The 22058-nt window shown below is 40.5% G+C and overlaps 1 protein-coding gene across 1 annotated transcript in view; it reads left to right on the top strand.

Annotated features, from left to right (window-relative positions):
• Positions 1 to 13033: 13033 nt before the first annotated feature.
• LOC134619291 (phospholipid-transporting ATPase ABCA1-like) overlaps positions 13034 to 22058 on the top strand; it is a 172160-nt gene continuing 163135 nt past the window's right edge. Inside the window, exons 1-6 of the mRNA XM_063465060.1 lie at positions 13034 to 13099; positions 17969 to 18062; positions 18215 to 18356; positions 18786 to 18925; positions 20946 to 21064; positions 21750 to 21947. Of these exons, the coding sequence (XP_063321130.1) occupies positions 13034 to 13099; positions 17969 to 18062; positions 18215 to 18356; positions 18786 to 18925; positions 20946 to 21064; positions 21750 to 21947 (759 nt within the window). The remainder of the gene's footprint in view (positions 13100 to 17968; positions 18063 to 18214; positions 18357 to 18785; positions 18926 to 20945; positions 21065 to 21749; positions 21948 to 22058) is intronic.

Here is a 22058-nt window from a genome sequence, read left to right as displayed (position 1 = left end):
ACAAAAAATATTTTTAAGTGATAATTTTTTATTTGCTTGCTGGGCACCACTTAAACAGGTGACCTGCTGTATATACTGATAGGCTACTGGAGGGGCCTGGGATTGACATTATTATAATGGATAAAATTATTAATGTCACTGTGCTGTCAGGTTGTGACCCAGTGTGCAACACCATCTGGAAAGTATCTGGTTGCCAGTCATGCATTTTTCAGCATGACAATGATCCCGAACACGCTGCCAGAGCAGTGAACACACAGTAGAGCACCATCAGTCACGATCCTGTGACTCTGACCCAGCGTTTTGTGTTTTCTGGACTCTTAAGTTCTGTCATTATTTTCAGTTTGATTCTTAGTTTGCTTACAATTTAGTTTATCATTTGTATCGATCCCTTGTTACAGGTGCTGTTTGTTTTGTATTAGTCTGTAGGTTTTATAGTTACAGCTCTCTGCTTCCCTCGTGTTCCCTTCTCTAGCTTTAGGTGTTCCCGTTATGTTACTTCCTGTTTTATTTTGATAGTCTTTAACTCATGTGTTAGTGTTCATTTTTACTTTCCTCAGTCTCTCCGATTGTTTGCACCTGTGAGTTCCCCGCAGCTGTGTGTCATGTACCCTCAGTTTGTTTCTGCTTGTTGTCGCTTTTACTGTGTTTGCTGTGTTGTTCTGTCGTCCCCTGTGGTTCCCGAGTTCCTGGTATTTCCCCCAGCGTTTCCTCTGCTTATCCACGGACTTGTTATTTAGTTGCCTGATGGACTGCTGTTACGCCTACGATAAATGTTCATCTGTATTTTGATCCTAGGCTGCTCACGACTCTGCTCGGGGCGCCCTCGTTCGCCATTAACCATGACAACTATCAGTCATGGACTGACCTTTTAAGAGCCCGGACCTCAACATTATTAAAGCAGTGTGGGATCGTCTTGACAGAGAAGTCAACAAAAAACAGCCAACATCCAAAGCTGACTAAGAGAGTTCCTAGGCGTTGACTTTCAAGCTTGTTAGAGTCGTACAAACTTTCTTTTGTCTTATATACTGTACTTCCATCTCTGTTTGCACATGTGCCTTTAGATTTCTCCGTCTGTTTCTCATGTTCCTAGCAAAACCTAAGGAAATGTGGGTATTTTAACTTTTGCACATAGCCATAAATTAGTATTTTTAAAACTGGGTTGCCAGAGGTTATTAAAATATGCAAACAGCAAATGGACAGACAGACATTTCAAAAATCACAAGTCAGTCAGATGGGCTAACATTGCGAACACAGAAAGGAGCTCAGTTCCTACTTCTTTATTTTTACTTTTTTGGAGTCAGATTTGGCTTTAGGGTCAAAGCTGTTGAATTATCACCTCAGCGGTGAGTGAATCCTAAACTGAGAGGCTGTCAGCTAGGGGCCTGTCCCTGTAAATGCTCTCACTCTCTTGCAGTAGTGCCGTGTCATACTGCATACCAAGGAAACACAGGGGCAGTAATGCCAATACTGATGCCGATACTTTTAACCTATAATGTAGGGGAGAGCTTTTCAAATTCTGAGCACATTTGACAAATAAATCACTGCGAGCTTTACTTTCAAAAATAATTAGCTGACACAATAAAACACACCTATCAGCTTTTCATGTATCTTGAAACTGTTTTTTAACACCTGGAGTGTAAATGTGCCTGTCTCTAAAGTACTTTGGGTCAAATGTGTTTTTCCCTGTGTTTAAGGCTATAAAAAAATAGACATGACAGTCATTACAAAAAGGCTCAGACATTTTTCATCGTGCATGTTTAAAGTACAGTTTTTCATTCCCAACATTACAATTAATTTAACACAGTTCAGTAGGATACACGTTGAACTAAAAGGACAGGGTCAAAGTATCGACCATCTAGCGCTAGTATTGATCTGATACCAATATCATCGATCTTACACCCCATGTTATTCAAAAACCTGACTGGGCATCATGTAGTAGCTGGCAATTTTCTGACTATTAAAACATTACTGGACAGCAGCCTTCACATGAACTATATATAATATAATATAATATCATATCATATCTTTGGGCTACAAGGAAGAGTAAAAAAATGTTTTGCTGAGGTGTTTCCGGATCAGTTATGAAATATCACCCAGTGTGAGACCTCTATATTTATTTCCTGACTACCTTCTCGGTAAACACCCATCTCATCTCCATATTTATATCCTCGTAGTGCACCTTTGGCATTACTCTTTATCACCCGGAATAATAAACTCTTACGTCTCCTTGTTACCTAATTATATGGTTGCTGTAAAACCCTACAGTCGACGCGCATAGCTGCTCCATCCCATGTGACGCATTCGGCTGATTATCAACAACATCATCAACGTTTTCACTTTGGCTCTGTCTCGGTAAATAAATGCTCTTCTCGTGATCCCATCTGGTCTCAAACCGCTCTCATCGCAGCTCGACTTATTAAAATAAAGATGAATGTTTCCGACTAATGATATCATGAATAATTCCAGCTAAGTCAACAGGTGACCAAATTTGAAAGTTTGCTGTGAGGCATCCCGCGAGACAAACGCGCACAATGCCACAACAAGGGAAGCCAAATGTAAGGCCAGTGCTCCGTACACCCTTTCTCGTCTCACCGGGTGACTGAGACAGGACTACAAGACGCAGACATATGCGCTCTGCTGCGGGCCTCGGCTTTAAGGGAGCGCACCACCTGTGCGGTTACCGGCTGTAGCTACAGTCGCTACGACAGGCTCAGCGGAGGTCATTTGCATACTTTATGATTCCAGGTAAAAGGGGACAGCGATCATGAGAGACAGGCAGGGAATGAGAGAGAGAGAGAGAGAGAGAGAGAGATTGCAAAAGGCTTTCTGCGTCAGTCATAAGGGCTGCCAGTTAAAACTGCTCTTAATCCATCTTTAAGCCCCAAGATGTGCTGATGGGTGAAAGCCAAACAACTTTGAGGTAGGTTACTGCTTCTTCTTTCTAAGAGGGTGAGAGTTTGTTTTTCCTCTAACAGGACACGTGTTTTGCGATGCTGTCTTTCTGGTGTTCTTCTGCGCTCAGCTTGCTCTCTCTACTCCCGAGGCTAGCCCAGGCTCAGGCTCTGGGAAGCCATACACACTCCTCTCCTTTTTATTCCCCCTCCTGTCTTGTCTGCAGCGGATAAAACAGAGCGCCCAGAGAAGCGATTATCTTAGTGGGGGAAAAAATAATAATAAACTCTTCTGGAGGCTGGCTACATTTAAAATGTCAATAAAGAGGGCTGAGGAGGATATAAGGGATTACAGTTTATACCTGTTGGGGGGGGTTTTGTTTTACATAATAACCAAAGAACATGAAATACTTGCTGTTTAGTGTTTGGTGTCAGGGAACTTAAACGTCCTCATCCTACAGGTGGACAAATCGAACCGAATATCATAGTATCGATACCACCACTGCTATTGGTATTAGATTTATCAATACTTTGTTTGTATACTCTAAGTTCAGTATGTAGCTGAAATCATGGCACACTGCTCTCCGCTACATAAGCTGCCTTTATAAAGAAAAAGTATCGGTATTGGTATCAGCATACTGGCCCTGCATTTATTCTGTATTGATGTCAGATTGATACCACAATTTGCAGTATGGCACATCACTAGCGTAACAGCTGAGTTAGAAGGGAGACAAAGTGAACTTTAACCCATGCTGAGCAACCTTACTCCCATGCTAATGATTTACTCAGTGCCAGGGCTGCTTGGACAGCCAGCGAGCTAAGTATAAGCAATGCCGCATAGCGTGTACCTTTGTACGTGTCTTAATGAGTCATTTAAGCGCCAGCGATTACTTTTTTTTTAATTCATCAGTTTAATTTATATCTAATGAATGAGTAATCAGGGCCTGAAAATGACTGACAAGTTGATCCGAGTAGATGAGAGCTTAGAAGTATTACTTCCCTCCAACTAATTACATGTAATGACCGCTTTAATATCAGTAATAGCGTTCTGACTTATTATCAGTTTGACAGCTTAAGGTTTCTGTGAATAAAGGGAGTAATTGGTGCAAAAATCAGATGCAGGTTAAACAGGTGAACAAAAAAATATCACTCCAGAGATTTTCAGTTTTGTTCAGCGTGCAGATCACAAGGACATAAAAAAGTTTTCAAAGAAGTTGTTAAAATAAAACTTTATATAACCTAGAACTGCAATCCCACTGATGCCATCAGCAAAACCCCTGATTAGGCTGATCATTTCAATTTAAGCCATCTGTGTTAGAAGGATGCAGCTCAGTGCTTACTTTGCTCTCTAGTTTACAGTTTTAGAAATGACTTGATTTATTGTGGCACAGATTAAACAAGGTGCTGTAAACATTCCTGAGAGATTTGTGTTTATGTGGACAGATGTGAATCTCGTGCTCCACCACAAATCTACCGGATCTACTGTAGGTTTCTTTCTGGTAAAAGGAAGTTTTTCCTTCCCACTGTTGCCAAAGCGCTTGCTCATAGGGCGTTGTGTGATTAATGGGGCTCCTTTCCAATAATGTAGCGTCTTGACCTTGTGATAAAAGGCACCTTGAGGTGACTCGTCTTGTTATTTGGCGCTATATAAAAAAAACCAAAACACAAACATCTTCTGATGATGCAGAGCTGAGCACTTTCTTTGAAGTGTGTGCTTTATTTATTCTCAGAACTAGCTTGTCAAGCTAATTCTGCAACAGCATACTCATGTCACACCATCTTCTAAAACAAAGGCATAATGGGTAGATGTCCTTGTCAGCCCAATAAGTAAATAAATGTGTAGTGCTTTTTTTCTCCTCTTTATAATAAATTCTCTCTTTACAGTGTGGCGACTGTAGAGAGAAGTATTTAGTTTATTTAGTGCATCATACTGATATTATCTTATCCAGAGTGTTCCAGAAGGGCTCATTATTTACATCTGATGTTGAGTCTTTAGATCATTCCTAACATCTAACGTTGTGCTTCGTGTAAGGAGACCGACCTTGCTGCAGTTTTCAGAAGCTTATGTGTACAACAGTGAGCAGTGGGGTCAAGAATCTCTTTTAATACCAAGTATTATAGTCCAGTAGGGCTCTCTACTTACATTGCTGAGATTTCTATGTGTGGCTCTAAAAGAAAATTAAGATCCATCTTTGGATCGCTTGGCAGAGCTGGCACAGGGACAGGCAGGAGACTTGCCTGAGGGAGAGCACAGGGAGGGGACTACTTGCTGGTGAGGTGCAGTGTTAGAGTGATAGCAATGCGAAGAGAAACGGCAGATTCTTGCAGCTTCATCACTTTTATCCTTGTGTCCTACAGCTGGGTATAGGTTAACCTCTTAAGCCCCAAGCCTAACTGATCTCCTGCCTTTTGCCCCCGTATCAGGGGGCGTTGGGGCTTAAGAGGTTAACAGATGAAGGCCAGATGGGTCTTCATCCTTGCATCCGCACATCATGCCGTTTGTATTGGAAATATGCGGAAATATGCACTAGGCATTACAGCAGGCAGGGCTAAAAGCAACAAAACTAAGGTGTTGGCATTTGTAGCTAGAGTTAATACATCAAGCCGATTGGGAAAAGGAAAGCTGTGTACATTTATACACCTGGCTAAACGTAATGCAGTCTGACATAGTAGTTCTCTGGAAGCTAAAGCAGCCACCTTGAAATTATTCCAAACTCTATCAAGGTTATAATGTTTTAAACAGTTTTATAGAGGTGTTAATTCCATTTTGCAAGATGTACCTGCAAGACGCTGTTAAATTGCATTGCATTATAGAGAGAGGTAATATAAATGGGATGGTAGAAATGCTCGTCAGTGCAACACAAAACACCTGAACAGGAATACAAATGATAACCTCCAAAGTGTGCACAGAGTTTGATAATGTGCATTGATTCAGGTCGATCTGACGAAGGTGTTTTGTTTTGTTAGTGTTTTGAAACACAGCGAGATCATCAACCTTGAGCTAAAATGACCAAGACTGGAGACGCAAGCAGCTTGAGAGCCCAGGGTTTCTGTGACTCTCAAACTCACAATGCAACAAATGGAAGCCCTGCATTTAGCAGCGTTTTAAGGGGGGAAAAGAGGTTTTGGAGCATTCTGAGGATATGAATGGACCAAGGAGAAGTGGATTATGGAGTGGCTTTAAAAGTTTCTGTGGACATTTTAATGTTGTCTTTTACCGTGAAACTGGGTCTGAATCCATTGTAGTTGCCATGAATTCAAACTGCAGTTTCCTGTGAAGCAGGTAGAATAAAACGTTTCAGTCCTTTTTTGGATGTTTGAGTAAAAGTTGAGTGCACCTCAAGTGCAGGACTGTTGATAAAAGAAAATGTTTACCGAGGTTACTTTTTTGGGGGGGAGGAACTCACATTATGATGCTACTACATGTGATAATGCTTTCATTAGCTATCAATAATGTAGGTATTGCAGTATGATACCCACATTAAAGAGATCACCACAATATAGCAATTCTGTCAAACTCGATACAAAGCAATATCTGTCATGTCAAAAACAGGAACCAGGTATTGTGTATGCATTCACTGCCAGTTGGGTCACTCTTTTAAATGTTACCCTCTTTCATCAGGAGACATCGTGACTGGCAAATCAAATTGTGTGGGACTTTATTGAGCTTGTGCATGATTTACGAAAATCACAAGAGTATTGACAACTCCATCATAACAGCAAATAGTACAACATATTTTCTAGTGCTGTCAGCCTTAATCTCGTTTAAATGACGTTAACGCCATAGCCGCATTAACACGGCAAATCGGCGCTAACGCATTAACGAGCTAACCGCGCTAACGCGTTGACGCCATGCAGCCCCACGCACCGGGCGAGCCGCGCTAACTCGCTAACGGAGATTTGCCGCGTTAATGCGGTTACGTCATTTTAACGAGATTAACGCTGACAGCCGCGGTATTTTCATATAACAATAATAATTAAAAATAATGTGCTGCAAAATTTGAATCAAAGCCACACATGCATGTTCAAAGTGTGTACGTATAAAGACATACAAACGCAATCAGCCATACAGTCAGACATTCATTCCAAACTATACACTTCCATACACACAAATAGATGGAAACTATAATGGAAAGTAAAAATTCGGCTTTGTGAAGAAGGACATAAATTTTAGACTTTAGGCTGCATTTTCACTAGTCCCAAATAAATACACGGCCAATTCTTTTAACTCATAAAGGCAGCTTATGTAGGATGGAGCAGTGCGTCGTGATTTATGAGAGTCGTCATCAATTTGCCAAATCTGAACACAATTTAATGACCACTAAATCACTGTGATTTTCATTTTTTAATTGTATGTAATGTAATTAGTTAATACAAGAAAACACAGCTTTCAGTTTTCATGCATTTTTAAGCTGCGACAGAAAGTGCCTGTCTCTAAAGCACTTTCTGTTGTTTAGATGTGCTATATAAAAACATTATTATTATTCTTTTTTTAATAGTTCATGTTAGACATATTTTTTTCATTATCAGAAACTAATAAAACTATTCTATTCATTTATTTGGAACATATTTATTCATTTTTATTTATCTTTCTTGACCTCACTGTCTCTGCCTTTACCTGCAACAATGCTTGTGATCAGTGTTTAGGTTGAGTTTGACTAGCTCAATAGGCAGTGCGGGTAAGCTGTAAACAAATTTCCCTTTTTGGGGACGAATAAAGTTATCTCAATTTGAATGTTAGTTATCGATTTGGTATCGATACTATCAGTAGTTTGATCGTCCTCCCACCCTAATAAAAATGTGTTTTGAGGAGTTGTTTAAAACAAATCAACAAGCTCAGAGTGTGATCGCCTCTGGTTTTAAAATCAAAGCGCGGGACGGTTAGAAGACCCTGGTTAGAGCGTCAGAGAGGTCTCCAAAGCTCTGAATATGAACAGAGGCCTGTCCTTGTGGAGCTTTATATGTTAATAATCAGATTTTCAAAAGGGGAATCTGCACCGACTGGAGACGAGCCACGGAGCACTGAGAGATCCAGGCGGGAGAAGATTAAATTGTACTAAATCAATATCATCAATACTTTCCCCCACTTTGAGTCTTTTGCATCACAAAGCTGTGATTATGAAGTCAGAGTTTTTTCTTCTGTATTCAAATGTGATCCAAAATTGCAGGTGTCAGTTTTAAGGATCCTTTGAACACCTTTCATAAGCTTTAATTGAGTGTACCCCTGTTATCTTGATATAGCGCTATCTCTTTGAACACCAGTGATTGGTGTATTGGTGTCTAATGGAGTAAAGCAGCACGATTGAGGCGACGTGCTTGTCGGTGTAGCAGCTGCACTTAATACAAATAGTACCTTTTCCCCAGACTTGCCTTCTCCACTGTATGATTTCCCGCTGTAGCAAAGTTGTATGGAGCTCGTGATCGAGATACTTGGAGGGAAAAAAAGACGGATTGGACAAAGGAGCGCAGGGACCATTATACCCTTCACAAGGCTATGGCGACCCCCTTGTAACTGATGTTGCAGTCATTTGCTGCTGTCCTCTGCTCTCATGCTCTATGACAAATATCTGTTTTCTCTTTCCATCATCCTAAGGGCTGAAATAATGCACTTTGCTGTCCCTAGTCCCCAAATGCCAGGCATGCATCAGCACTTATATCCTCTCAATACGCTTCTTTCTTTTTCTTCTTTTCCTTTTTTTCCCCAGCGCTATATTCTTTCCCTTTTCTCTCATTCCTTGCTTTCTTTTCTTGGGGCTTTCTTTGGAGCTAATGATACAGTGAAAAGCTGATGCCGGCGCCTGATGGCCGTAGTCTTGTGAGGACAAAAAATAAAGAGAGAAAGAACTCATTTCAATTATTCTTAGTGCTCCAAGTCGTAGATTAAAATGATGATCTGGAAAACACTTCACTTGTATGGTTTTTGTTCTCCGGAGAACTGTGTTCGCTGTGTTTTGCAACACTGCGGCTGCAATGCAAATCACAATCAGACTCCTCTCTTGTTACTTGTTATCTCTTCTTTAGATGTGGGATCGGAAGAGAGCCCTTTAGCTCAGGCTTTTCCACAACGCTCACCCACAGACACGCCATCTTTTACAGACAAATCTGTCTCTTTGTTTCTTTTTCCTAGATACCAATGCAATTCACACACACAGATTTTTCTGACATATGGCTCAAGTCTATTCTGAGAGATGTTGTTTACCCTTCATGCCTGACGTGATTTCAGATAGGAGGTGGTGCCAAGCTGTCCTTCTCCTGCGTGTTACATATGAAGGGGAGGCTTGAAAGCTGGGCGAGACAAATCGGCAGACCAATTATGCAAGCATTTGATGCACTCAAGTGCCCGTGCGTGCTCTAGGCCTCAGTGTCATGACCCAGGTCATCGGGCGCTTGTAGAGGTCCGAAACGATCTCCTTAAAAATACACACGAACCGTGAAATATCGAGCAGCGCACTACAAGAAAAACTGCTTGCGTGTCTGATCGTAATCCATTTATGCCTAAACAATATGGATAGTTTGCCAGCAGCAGTAACGGCATGATTCACTTAAATTGCCCTCTATAATAATATAACTTGGCATTGGTGGAAAAACAGAATTTAAGTGAGGAGATTCTGTGCTTCCTCTCACCAATATTCTCTAACAGATTATCGAATGGCCTTGAGCACTCCCATTCTTTTGCCCATTAGAGCACTTATTTGGGCGTTTGGAAGTAAGGCCGCATCCATTTTCTCATGACGGTAAATAAAACATCCGTGAAGTAGCATTAAATAATGTAAACGCATGTGGAGGAGATGGAACCCGTGCAGAAGGAGGAAATGGAGCGTTAAAAGGCGGCACATTTGTCAGGACTACCCGTGGGCTAAAAAGCTCATCCGAATCCCTGCCTTCCTCACCTAGGGCACGTACCTGGGTCTTAAATGTCTTCACAGAACATGAGATAAAGTGCTTGGAAACATGTTTTGAGCACAGATGGGTAACATAACATGGGTGTTAAATATTAATACATTTCTCTGACTCAACACGTACAGATCTGTGTGTGCGTGTGTCTTTTAACTGGCAAATACGTGTTTTGAAAATGTCATTTCAGGCGCAAGGATAGGAAATTTGCTTAGTGTTTGTATTTGGTGGTTTGGACTGCAAGAATGCAAAACTAAACTAGGAGGTACTGGAAACTAAACAAACAGGCAAAACAGGCAGCTGGTGAATGAGAGATATCGCAACAAGGAAGTAGCGAAAACAGAGGGCTTAAATACAAACAAGATCATCAAGACACAGCTGGGAAAGACAAGGCGCAGCTGAACAGAATCAACTAGGGAAGCAAAACTGAACACAAAACACACAGAGCGTGAGACTACCAAAATAAAACAGAAAACACTAAGACTGACACTAACACATGAACTTGACAAAGTAAGGTCAAAGTAAGCACGAAAAGGCAAAACTGACTAAAACATTATATAACAGAAACACAGACTAGGCATGGAGGAACAGAGAGCCAGAAACATTTGAGAATAACAAAGAAAATATGAATACAAAATGATTAAAACCTAAACAAAGCAAAGGTAATATTTACACTGAAAACTACAACAAGGTCAAATCGGAAACATTAAACAGAAAAATCAGTCAGAAAATGCAGGATCGTGACAGCCGGGAGTCAACTGCTTAAGATTAAAGCTAACACTGAAAGCAATTAAAAGTTACATTTTCAAACAATAAAAACTAAACCGAAATAACAAAATCCACTCTGGCAACTAAACTGAAAGTAAACTGAAAACAAAACAAAAGAAATTCAAAATTAAATAATAAAAAAAGAAAACTACGTTGAAAATCCAAAACTATAGCTTTCAGGCATCAGGATACGTCTGTCTGCTGTCTTCTTTTTTTTGGATCACCCATCACTACTTATTCTAGAGCAGGGGTGTCAAACATAAGGTCCACGGGCCAGAATCGCCCAGCCCAAAGGACACCTTTGGAAAATGTGAAGAAGGACATAGATTTCAGATATTTAGCTGCATTTTCACAAGTCCTATGCCTTTTTCTACTGATGAAGAGCTCGCCTGTGGCCGTTTATATAACCAAAGTAATTAAGTAATAGATAAACAGATTACAGAAAGCTCCTGTTTTTCACTATCTGCTATAGAGAGATTTTTTTTTCACAGTGCCTTAATGATAAAAGCAACAACAAAAAACAAAACATCCTTTCAGTTAACAAAGAAGAATTCCTTTTTGTTTTTGAAGGATGATTTGTGTAAGTTAACAGTTTATTTTACATATTTATTTCTTGCAGTTAAAGCAGTATTTCATTGCCATGTAAAAAACAACAACAACAAAAAATCTGAGATGCTGAAATTGCTCTTCTGTCCTTATATTAAAATATCTCAGATGTTAGTTAACGTTTAGTTAACGTTCGGTCGTCCGGGCTGCTCAACATCAAAGCGGACTTCACGGGGTCCACAGTGCAAAATGAGTTTGACATCCCAGTCCTAGAGTGTTGGTCGGGTTTTACTCACACGTAATAATCACCTAACAGATTTGTACTCAAACTGTGCTCAAAGTCAAGGTCACATTTGTGGATTTATAGGCGATTTATAGGCAGTTACCTTGGAACCGTGATGGATTGCGGTCCTGATAAGCTATTGGATCGCTGCCATTCTGGTTTCTTGGTTCTTTTGTTGTGTTTTTAACTATCTTACCCACATTATTTTCCCCATGTTTTCAACATCTGGTCATCTTCATCACTGCTTGTCTTATCTTGTTTCCCACCTTTCTTAAACTGTGTGCCCAGAGTTCATTCAGTTTCACCTGTAAAGTTCTGTTTATTTACTATCCTACCTTTCTACTCATGGCCTGTCAGTCCATCTGTTTGCTTACCGCCTGTGTTCCTTGCTCATGCAAACAGTCTGTAGACTTTTGTCACACCAGCGTGATGGAGCAAGTTTGTCATCAACACCTGCCCGACAAAAAGTTTTGCACATGGGTCCTTACCTTTTGTAACTATGACACTGTAGGTGTATAAGTATTAAATATGTTTGCATTTTGGAATATGGAGGATACATAAATTATTAATATGTTATTATGCAAAAATGTTACATGTTTATTTTATGTATTGTTTGTAAATGTTTACAGATAATGTATGACTTCATCAGTAAAGTTTTGCAGATTGCTCTTTAACAGAAATCATGTATGTGTGAGTCCTCCACTGTTTTCTTTTAATATATTAGAAATGTTTATGTTAAATGTGTGCGTGCCCAGTTGCTGCGGTTATATGTGTTTTCAAATTGACCATTCTTACATTAATTGCTTGCATAAAAACTGTAAATTGATGTAGAAACGCAGGCTAATGCCCGTACGCAGGAATCCGTAGGCATATGTTACACCTGAGCATGTGCCTTTTCTTTGAACGCATGAAACTAATAGCAACTCGGACCAACATGCTCAGCGGACTGATTCGGATGCCACGACGAGCAGATAAATTAACCGTAGTCAGTGGGAGGACTGTCAGCTGTGGAGTTTTTAATAAAGGTCATACTTGATGTAGCAGTGTAAAAATGACACAGCAGACCTATTTGTTTATTATCTGTGTAATCAGGGGTGAGTAGATAGTAAAATATGTAATAAATATTTTATGGCAGTCTTTGGTCCACATGAAAAGTGATGCAGTTGCCCATGTATTTTTTCCCCCTGACTTTTATTGTTCTCTGGTCACTAAAGAGACTGATTAATGGACAGGGAATTTGCACAAGTGTAGTCAATGAGGCAAAGACTAGAGTTTACGTTCCTCCTTTAAAGGCAAAACAACAGCAAAAAAAGAGATTTTGCTTTGATATACTTGTTTAATAAGCAGTATATATAAAACAACCACACAGTCCTTAATAAAGACTCTTTGACTGCTAGACCCGAACCGCGTAACCTCCACGAGCTGAGCCCCCATCCTGAGATGTGCTGAGTGTAGGTGATAATAATTCTTAGAACAGGTGCTGCACCATAAGCCCCAAGGCCTGGGGAAGTGAATGATTAGTGGCACTCCCCCAAGATGCATTGCTCTTCTGTATTAAAACCAAACTCTGCCTTTTATTCCCTCCAGGGTTTATTAAGTGGGCCAGTTGCCATAGCGACGCTTTGGCAGGATATTGCCAGGATAAGCCGTAATGGGTCTCCTGACGCAGTTCACTCTGCTCCTGTGGAAGAACTTCACTCTACGGAAGAGACAAAAGGTACACTTCTGTGCACTAACCCCAGCACCACCACCCCTTTGCAAATCAACCTATATCTGCTAAAATTGGTCAGCAATGGAGAGAAAATGAGGATGTGGTCCCAGGGTTGTGTTATCAAGGGCGACTAAGTTATTCATGGGAGGGAAAGGTAATAGGAGGGATTTACTAGGAAAATTGTCTACTATAGAAGTAAGCCCCTTTAACTCTCCCCTTAGAGAACAAGAACAATCTTACCTTAATGCCGACCAATTCAAAGTGTCACCTTCAATTTTTGGTGATCCATCTCCTGTGCATGTTATGTCACATTGGCTGGATTTTACTTCTAACAAAGCCAGTCTTTGGCTCAGTGGAAATGGATAGGGAGTGACAAATGTTAAACGCTTTGTTTGAAGGGCAAATTTTCTTTCTGTCCTCCAACGAACGGCCTGACCACTGTTACCCATAAAGAGTGTCATTACAGTTTACGAAAACATGACCACACAATTAAAGGTTATTCATTTTCACTTTTCAAGCAATACGCCAATTTTTCCTTCTCACATCTCTGCTGCCCTTAGACTTAAGTACAGAATGGAACTACTATCACTGACTACAGTTCAGCTGACATTTTAGCTGTTTTCATTCCTTCACTGACAGACACTTCCACCGCTTCACCTTAAGCTGTTAGTTTTTTTTTAAGTGTTGTGCTTTCATGAGCATTTTCAGCACCTTAAGTGCTCATAAAGGGACTCAACTTAACATCAGATGCTTTCAGCAATTACACCTCGGCTGATTTCACCTGCTTTTGCTTCTTATGTTAAGTCAGCACTTCAAGCTTGTTATCAAGTTATGATAACAACAAGTGTGGTCAGCTGTAATGTCACTATAGAGACAGTTTTCTTGGCCAATTCCAATTATTTTCCAAGTGTGCCATGCCAATAAGAATTTGCCGCTATAAGTGGCAGCAGACACAAAGCAAAATCAACTTTTCTTAAATGCTAAATATTCTTTTCAAAATAAAATAAGTTATTAAACTTAAACTTTAACTGTTACAGGACTTCTCTCATTGAAACAACTCAGTCAATCAATCAAATCTTTATTTCATGTGCTAATACACATTAAAAAAAAACACATAAATGCCATGTCAAAGACGGACAACAAAATATTGACCATTTCCTGTTTGAAAGGGACGAGGAGGACGCAAATGCTGTTTCCTACCCCTATCTGGCTCATCTTATATATCTGTTTTGTTAAACATCACTGTGTTAGCTTCCTATCACTGACCTGTTGCGTTTTCAGTGGGACTTTTTTTAGCCCTTGTCTGCTTCAACTACAACCCTATGCCACTTACCACACAAGACACTTTATCCATTTCAAGAGTTAGCAGCTGAATTTTTCTTCTTGAAAATTGTGCACACTTCTCTTGAAGCATTTCTAATTTAAGTAAAAATAATAAAGCTTTAGATTTATAAGAAACAATATCAGAATTCTTTTCATATGAATGCAAGCCTGGTAGATGTATTTCATTCAGAAAACTTTTTCAAACAATTGTCCCTTGCTCACGTACATGGGCGGACATAATTGCCTGCCGTATCACCCACACTGACCAGCAGTTCACATGCTGCGGGAAGATAACAGTTGCAACAGCATTCCAAGGGCCTCGACTGGTTGTCAAGGAATCTTGTAAGCCTTGTTAGAGGCAGATATTGCTGCTGTAGAAAGCTGCAATGTGTTTGATTTATACCCTTGCAGTCGCAGCCGCCCACTTGTTTTGTTGGGGGTTCGAGCGCAGCAGTGTGCCTGTTACCTGAGCAGAACAAACGACATCTTCAGACATTTCATCAAAGTTCATACTTTCTTGGAATAACTCAGGGCAAAGTCATTTGCAATTTTACAACTTTATTTCTGGGAAACGTTCCTCCCTTGTTAATTTTACCAACCAGCAGAAAGAACAGTGTGGGCTCTTTTTGTAACAGGGAGAAATATGCAACTACTTTTCCCCAATAATATGTAAGAGGACAGCAGTGGTTTTGTACATGGGATGTAGGATATTTGGCCAATGTCAACATGAAATATTGTTATTAGACAAAACCAGTGGGAGTTAGCAAGGACAATGGTGCTTCTGGAGGGCTTGTGGAGGTTAATGACCAATTATATGAATGCCTCACCAAGCATTTTAAGATTTTATAACAGGCATGAAACTGATTTTATGGTCCAGTATTCCACATAATTTCATAGGAGAAGATTATCTATTCACAAAGACTCTAGTGTCCGATGGCAAATGCCTGGGGAGCCAGACATTGAGAAAGTCCCCCATGATCTGTGTTCCCTCTCCAGGCCTTTTCTTTGGCATACATTATGATATTTCACCCTCTCAGCAGAACTACATCCTCACTGACACATAGACTAGAAGGAATTAAAGGACTAAATTTTAAATTCTATCTAGTTTCTTTGAAATATATGCAACGTGATTTTCTGCAGTTTTATTCATTGACAAATTCTACAACTAAAGATTCACTATATCCCTAAATGCCAAGTGAACTAAATGAAATGTGCTCAGACTCACTTATAAGGTCTCCATGGTGCCATGGCAAAGCAAGCAATATATATTATTGCATTTTCTTCACCTCTGCCTGCTCTGCACTTTAATCATGAAGATAATAACGGATGTCTTCACTTATTATCTGGATGTGCTGTCAAATACAAAGTCCGAACATTTTGCAGAAGCGCTAATAGGGGGAGTTTGCTGACTGAGGCTCTCCAGCCGTTTGCTCTAAGCTGGTTACTTTAACAGAAACGCTGGGAGTGCATGAAGATTAGGAGTTGGTGAGTGATGAATGTAACAAGGGCCATGCAAACCCCAGCTGGCAGGAAGTTGGCACTTACAAGTCAAGGAAGAATGAGCTGAAGTTTTAACAGTTCAATTTTTATATATGCTGTATAATTATTTGTGGAAAAGCATATAACTCTGCTGAAACCACTTCATAGCAGGCATGAATTGACTTTTTGTTACAGCGTGTGTTACCCTCACTTGACGCGTAAAGAAACGTTCACATTGACAGCACTGTAAGAGTTACTGTGTAGGTGAGTTTGGTAAAGGTGTAAGCTTGAACCTGTAATAACTATAATAAAAATAGACTAGGTACTGATCAGGCACGATATTAAAACCACTGAGAAGTGAAATGAATGACACTGATTATCTTGTTCCAGTGGCACCTGTGAAAGGGTGGGCTGTATTAGGTAGCAAGTGAGTAGGCTTGTTCTTGAAGTTGATGTGTTAGAAGCAGAAACAGGTGGTTGAATCATCTGTAAAACACTAAAACAGCTTCTTGGTTCTCTGGTCAGTATGTACAAAAAGAGGTGCAATGAACAACCAGCAAACCCATGAGGGTTTATTGATGCATGTAGGGAGCAAAGGCTGTGCTGTGCAGCTACTATAGCACAAACCTTAAAGCTGGCTATGATGGAGCCATGTCAGAAAACAGACACGTATGTATGTCCCTGTGCACTTCTGATAGTAGCTACAATGGAGAGCAATGGAAGCAGGCATGTTTTTTAAGCAGGGAGGGGTTGGCGAGTGGCTACTAGCAGAGGCAATGCAGTTCAGTGCAGTCAGTTTTCTGCTGAAAAACATTAGGTCATGATGGTTTTAATGTTGTGGCCGACTGGTGTATGTATTATATTAAGTTAAAATGAAAAGCTGTCGTGTCACATGGGGCACTTTCCTGCTAGCGGGCATAAAGTGGTTGTATTAAAGTAAGAAAGTGGTTGACATTCTTCATCCAGGAGAGGATTGAGTGTGGCAAGGCGATGATAAGGAGTGAGTGATAGCTTCAGCTTGAGGAGTCACAAGCAGAGACTGCTCTCTCAATCTTATGCTTAGTATCTACATTGTAAATATACAGGGAGATGAAAAGTCTCACCTATACAGGGCATGAAGTTATTTTCTGTCAATCTTTAATGGTTCTTGACTCAGAAATCAGCATTATTGGGTTTGCAGAAAATATATGTATATATAGCAATAGACATGTATGTCTTTGAATAATAATTTCAAATTGTAAACAACTTGGTAGCTTTGAAGTTTTAATTAATATACCCAGTGTTTTTTCTGCAGAACACCACCAACACCTGCTGCTAGTCACTGACAGTAGAGTGTTTTTATGATTGAATTAGACTGCTGGTGCCCTTAGTCTACAGCTCAAACTCTAATTAGCTAAGCTTGACATACAGATTGGAAATAGAGAAACAGCTACCCTGATTCTGTCCAGAGGTAATAAAATAAGCTGGTATCTCATTAATTTAATCCATACAAAACCAAGGGTAAAAAAAGTTAGTATTTTAAGCTTTATTGTCTTGCTAAGCTAAGCTAACCTGCTATAGGTAAGCTAATCTACTTGCTAAACAGTGCTAACCTGCTATAGGTAAGCTAATATACTTGCTAAATTAAGCTAACCTGCTTTAGGTGAGCTAATCTACTTGCTGAGCAGTGCTAACCTGCTATAGGTAAGCTAATCTACTTGCTGAGCAGTGCTAACCTGCTATAGGTAAGCTAATATACTTGCTAAATTAAGCTAACCTGCTTTAGGTGAGCTAATCTACTTGCTGAGCAGTGCTAACCTGCTATAGGTAAGCTAATCTACTTGCTGAGCAGTGCTAACCTGCTATAGGTAAGCTAATATACTTGCTAAATTAAGCTAACCTGCTTTAGGTGAGCTAATCTACTTGCTGAGCAGTGCTAACCTGCTATAGGTAAGCTAATCTATTTGCTGAGCAGTGCTAACCTGCTATAGGTAAGCTAATATACTTGCTAAGCAAGCAAAGAAATCAGTAAGTTTAGACACGCTATCGTCCACAGCAAATTAATCAAATGAAAATACCTTTTCCTTTGTGTAGGTGCGACTGGTCATTGAAATACTGTGGCCTCTGTTTCTCTTCTTCATACTGGTGGGGGTGCGGACCACTACGCAACCAATTTACAAAGGCCAATGTAAGTACAAGCCTAGTTGCAATAATAAATTTTGTTTTGTGAATCCATTAACAACTTTTAACTTGTCAAGTTTTTGCAGATTTTGGACAAGAAGAAAGAAATGTCATGAACATGGTTAGATTAATAAGTATTCATCTGTATTCCTTTCAAAGGTCACTACCCTAATAAAGCCATGCCATCAGCTGGTGTGATTCCCTGGATTCAGGGTATGGTGTGCAACCTTGAAAATCCCTGTTTGCCTTATCCAACTCCAGGAGAGACACCAGGCCAAGTCAATAACTTCGACAATTCCCTGTATGTACCGGAATGTTCTTTTTCTGTCTTTTATGAATTTATAAACGAGGCATGATTACGAAGTTTTGGGAATGGGCCACTAAAAATCGAAAAGCTCAGCTGATTTGGACGATCTCCTGTTCAAGATCATCTTCTCGTGCACCTCTGGACAGTTTTCTGCCCAGCAGCTATTTTTAGATAATTCAGTCACTCCATAAATATCCCACATTTTGAATTTGCACACATTAGCATGCTAGCATATGAAACAGTTTTACTGTGTCATCCTGGGGGACAATTTCACAAGACACTACCACGTAGATGTCAAAAAATGATGTGCATTCTTCTTGTCTCTTAGCGTGATGCACTGCGCTTAGATTAGAAACTGTTGATACTGATATTTTTAAGAACATTTAGAGAAAATGTTTGTTTTTTGTCTTTCCAATTCACCAGAATTTCTGGGATGTTGATAGAGCTGCAAACTTCCCTGGTGGACAAATCTATTCTCAGCAGGGCCAAGCTGCTAGCAAATGGTGTTGACCAGTGGGCTTCAATTTTGTCACAGTCTAACTCCGCTAATGGTAAGTTCAGTGGTACTGCTAATGGTCATTTGATTATTAAAATCTTGATGAGCTATATCAAAAACCTATTTTGAAGCCATTATCAAGAAATACTGCAGAAACTGGTGACGAGCGACAAGGTCAAGGGGTGCATTTTTCTTTTTTGGCATCAGAGTTTTGCTGGTACTGACTAATGCTTCAAAATATAATTGATATAATAAATAATCAGCATCAGCAACAATCACTCTGCTTTGCCTTTGTTAAGTACTCTCCATCAAGAAAAGTATCCCCTTCATGAGGATGACAAGTTGGAGGATTTGTTATTCCCCTTTATCCCTCAAAAACAATGGCGTGTGATTATTTATGATGCAATTTGCCATCCAGACTGACAGATCGTTTGTCTTGATAAGTTGCTGCTTTGCATTAGGCTCATTTAGCCTGATGATATTCAGATTTTCATACAGCACCTAATTTGCAAAAAGGCAAAGCGGGGGTGGGCGGGTGAGGGGGGGGGAAGAGAGGTTTCTGCTGTTCAACAAACGGCTCGTGGGCCATTTGCATTTAGGGGTCGCTGGCTTGTAATATACAAGATTAAATCCATCAGAGATCTAAGCTGGGGTGTAATTAATGGGACTCGCTGTCTGAGGCGGGAGCACAAAAGGTCACTAACAAGAATGGGGAATGGAGTACTATCAAAACACTACGCTAGCAAAGGTGATTGTGTTGTCCTCCTCTTTGTTTCTTTCTTTTTTTTTAAAGCCACGGGTTGATTAAAAACACTCCGGTGGTCTCCTCAATCAGAAAGCCAACGGTGTTCAGGAAGAGCGCGGAGCATGTTCTGCATCCTCGTAATCTAACCCTGTCAGTCCCTCCTGATGCCCCTGTAGTGACGGGGAGCATAATAATATGTGCTCAGCGTGAGTCGCGAGGCCTTGTATAAGGTTAGCTTAGTGTATCAAAGTGTGTAATTATTTCCAGTTATTTTCACCAAACATTCATCCTAATTGAACCCTGAATAGCCCGGCACAAGTGACTTCCTCCCTTTCCTCCCCCATACAGATAATTGACTGACTTGCCTGTAGTACAAATACAAAAGTGATCATTTAATTACATTATGTCCCCCTCCCTCACCCCTCCTCCACCCCCGGCCCTCCGCGTCAGTCGCAAATGTTGGAGGCCCAGCAAGCAGAGAGTGCATGCTGAATAGTATGGTGTTGTTAGTAGGATCCCTGCTACGGTGACTGTCAGCGTGCAGCGAGGACTGGTTTAGAAACGGCCTCTTTTTAAATGCTATCTGTTGGCTGCTAATCAGGAGAAAATGGCTGGTTAACAATCTGGTACATGTTTAGCAACAAATTGTCTCCCCTCACATACTCGTGCAGCTCAAGTGTTCACCCCCTACTTGTGCCAGTGAAGGATTTAATTGCAACTGTCATCTCATTTAAACTGAAATTTATCAGGCTGTAATGCCACTCAAAGCAACAGGCATAACAAAACCAAATCAGATTCTTCGCTCCTGCTTTTCCACTTTGTTCTGAGACCTGCACACACAGAGATACACAGGAGGTTTTCTTATTTTTATAGATTTAATGTTGTAGTGTAACATTTTGCTCACTGGCTGCACTGCAGTGATTTTGAAGACAGAGACTTAAAGCTTTAACCTTGTCCTTTCAACAACAGAATAAATCCTCTGGTGCTTTGTGTGGACTGACCTTCCGTGGTGAAAGGGCTGCTACCCTGTTAGGTTTGGCTCTCCTTCATGTTTGGCATTGGTGTCCATTAGGGCAAATGGCACACTCAGCGCACAGATTTCTGCATGCATTCCCATTTGTTTAGAGTAGTATAGAAACCAAACACAGAACGGAGGCAGAGACATACAGCCTGTTGGCTGCAGAATATCTGCAGTGCAGATGGTGAGCGAGGAGGACTCATAGCCAAAGCTATCAAAACAAGGCTTGTGTCAAAAAGGAGCCAATCAAATGTTCATGCATATAAAACAGCAGCTTTTTAAAGAAGTAACACTAACTCTATATTTCTCTTTAAACTCATCCAGTCATCCTGAGGAATATTCTACGAGACAATGAAACTTTCTCCACACATCTGAAACAAGATTTATCGGTGCCAACAGCGGTGGCTGAAAGCCTCATGAATTCCCGAATTCAGATCAGTCCAGTAAGTATCGCTTCACACCCCTACCAGCACGGTGGTAGTGTGTTAAGAATCCCGGCTAATTAGGAATATGGGACAAGACCTTTTTTGTGTAAATAGAGGAATTCAAATTTTACTAAAAAAGTTCAAAACAGCAAATGTGCTGCAAGTGCTGCACTCAGAAAGATGAGGGTGAAACAGCAGGTGGCGCTCCTGCTGACATCGTAATCAAAGTGTTCTGAAGTTTTTGTTTGACAAAATGTAATTTAAAGCCGGCCGCAGTAGAAATCACAGTTGTCTGCAACTGTTCTTCGTCTGATAGTGCAGCAAGTCTTATCAAATAAGATGAAGTGGGCTCTGGTAGCACCTGAATACAGTGTGGAGGAAGATAAAGGTCTTACAGAAGTGTGGTTGTCTGTTTTCTATGTCCATAGTTGTCTGTGAGGGGATGCTATTGTTTGTGTCTATCACACTTTTTGCTTTTGCCACTGTGGTGCACGAAGTTCTGTTTTTTTGTATAAATATCTGTGGATTTAAAAACACATTTAAAATCAAAGCAGTATTTTAGTTCCTGTTCCGAAAAGCGATTTAGCATACCATCTGCTTGCACAGCAACCCAAAGGATACGACACATAATTAAATAAAATATGGTCAGATCCAAAGTTCTTCTGTTTGCCAACTTTTGCCGAGGCTGTTGTTTATTTTTCAGATGATGGGCATCCCGAGGCCAGACAGCCTGAGGAGCATCCTGTGTGAGGGGACAGATCTGGATCAGTATGTCCAATTTAGAAGCCAAGCTGAAAAGAAGGCTTTTCAGAATGTCAGCTGCTCCCTGACTCCACAGCAGCTGATTAACACCCAGCAAGTACTCCTGCAAAACCTGGATGCAAGGAAAGTGCTCTCTGAGGTGAGCTGTCCCCCCACAGGTCTCACAACTTTTTAAATTTCTGTTTGATGGGACTTGAAGAAGTTTTTGCATAGTAAGTTGGACCCAATTAGTAACAACTGAAGGGATAGT

Source organism: Pelmatolapia mariae, linkage group LG3_W (genome assembly GCF_036321145.2).
Source record: "Pelmatolapia mariae isolate MD_Pm_ZW linkage group LG3_W, Pm_UMD_F_2, whole genome shotgun sequence".
Lineage (NCBI taxonomy): Eukaryota > Metazoa > Chordata > Actinopteri > Cichliformes > Cichlidae > Pelmatolapia > Pelmatolapia mariae.
The sequence above is the reverse complement of the archived record's forward strand: the minus strand, read 5'-3'. Positions and strand labels throughout refer to the sequence as shown.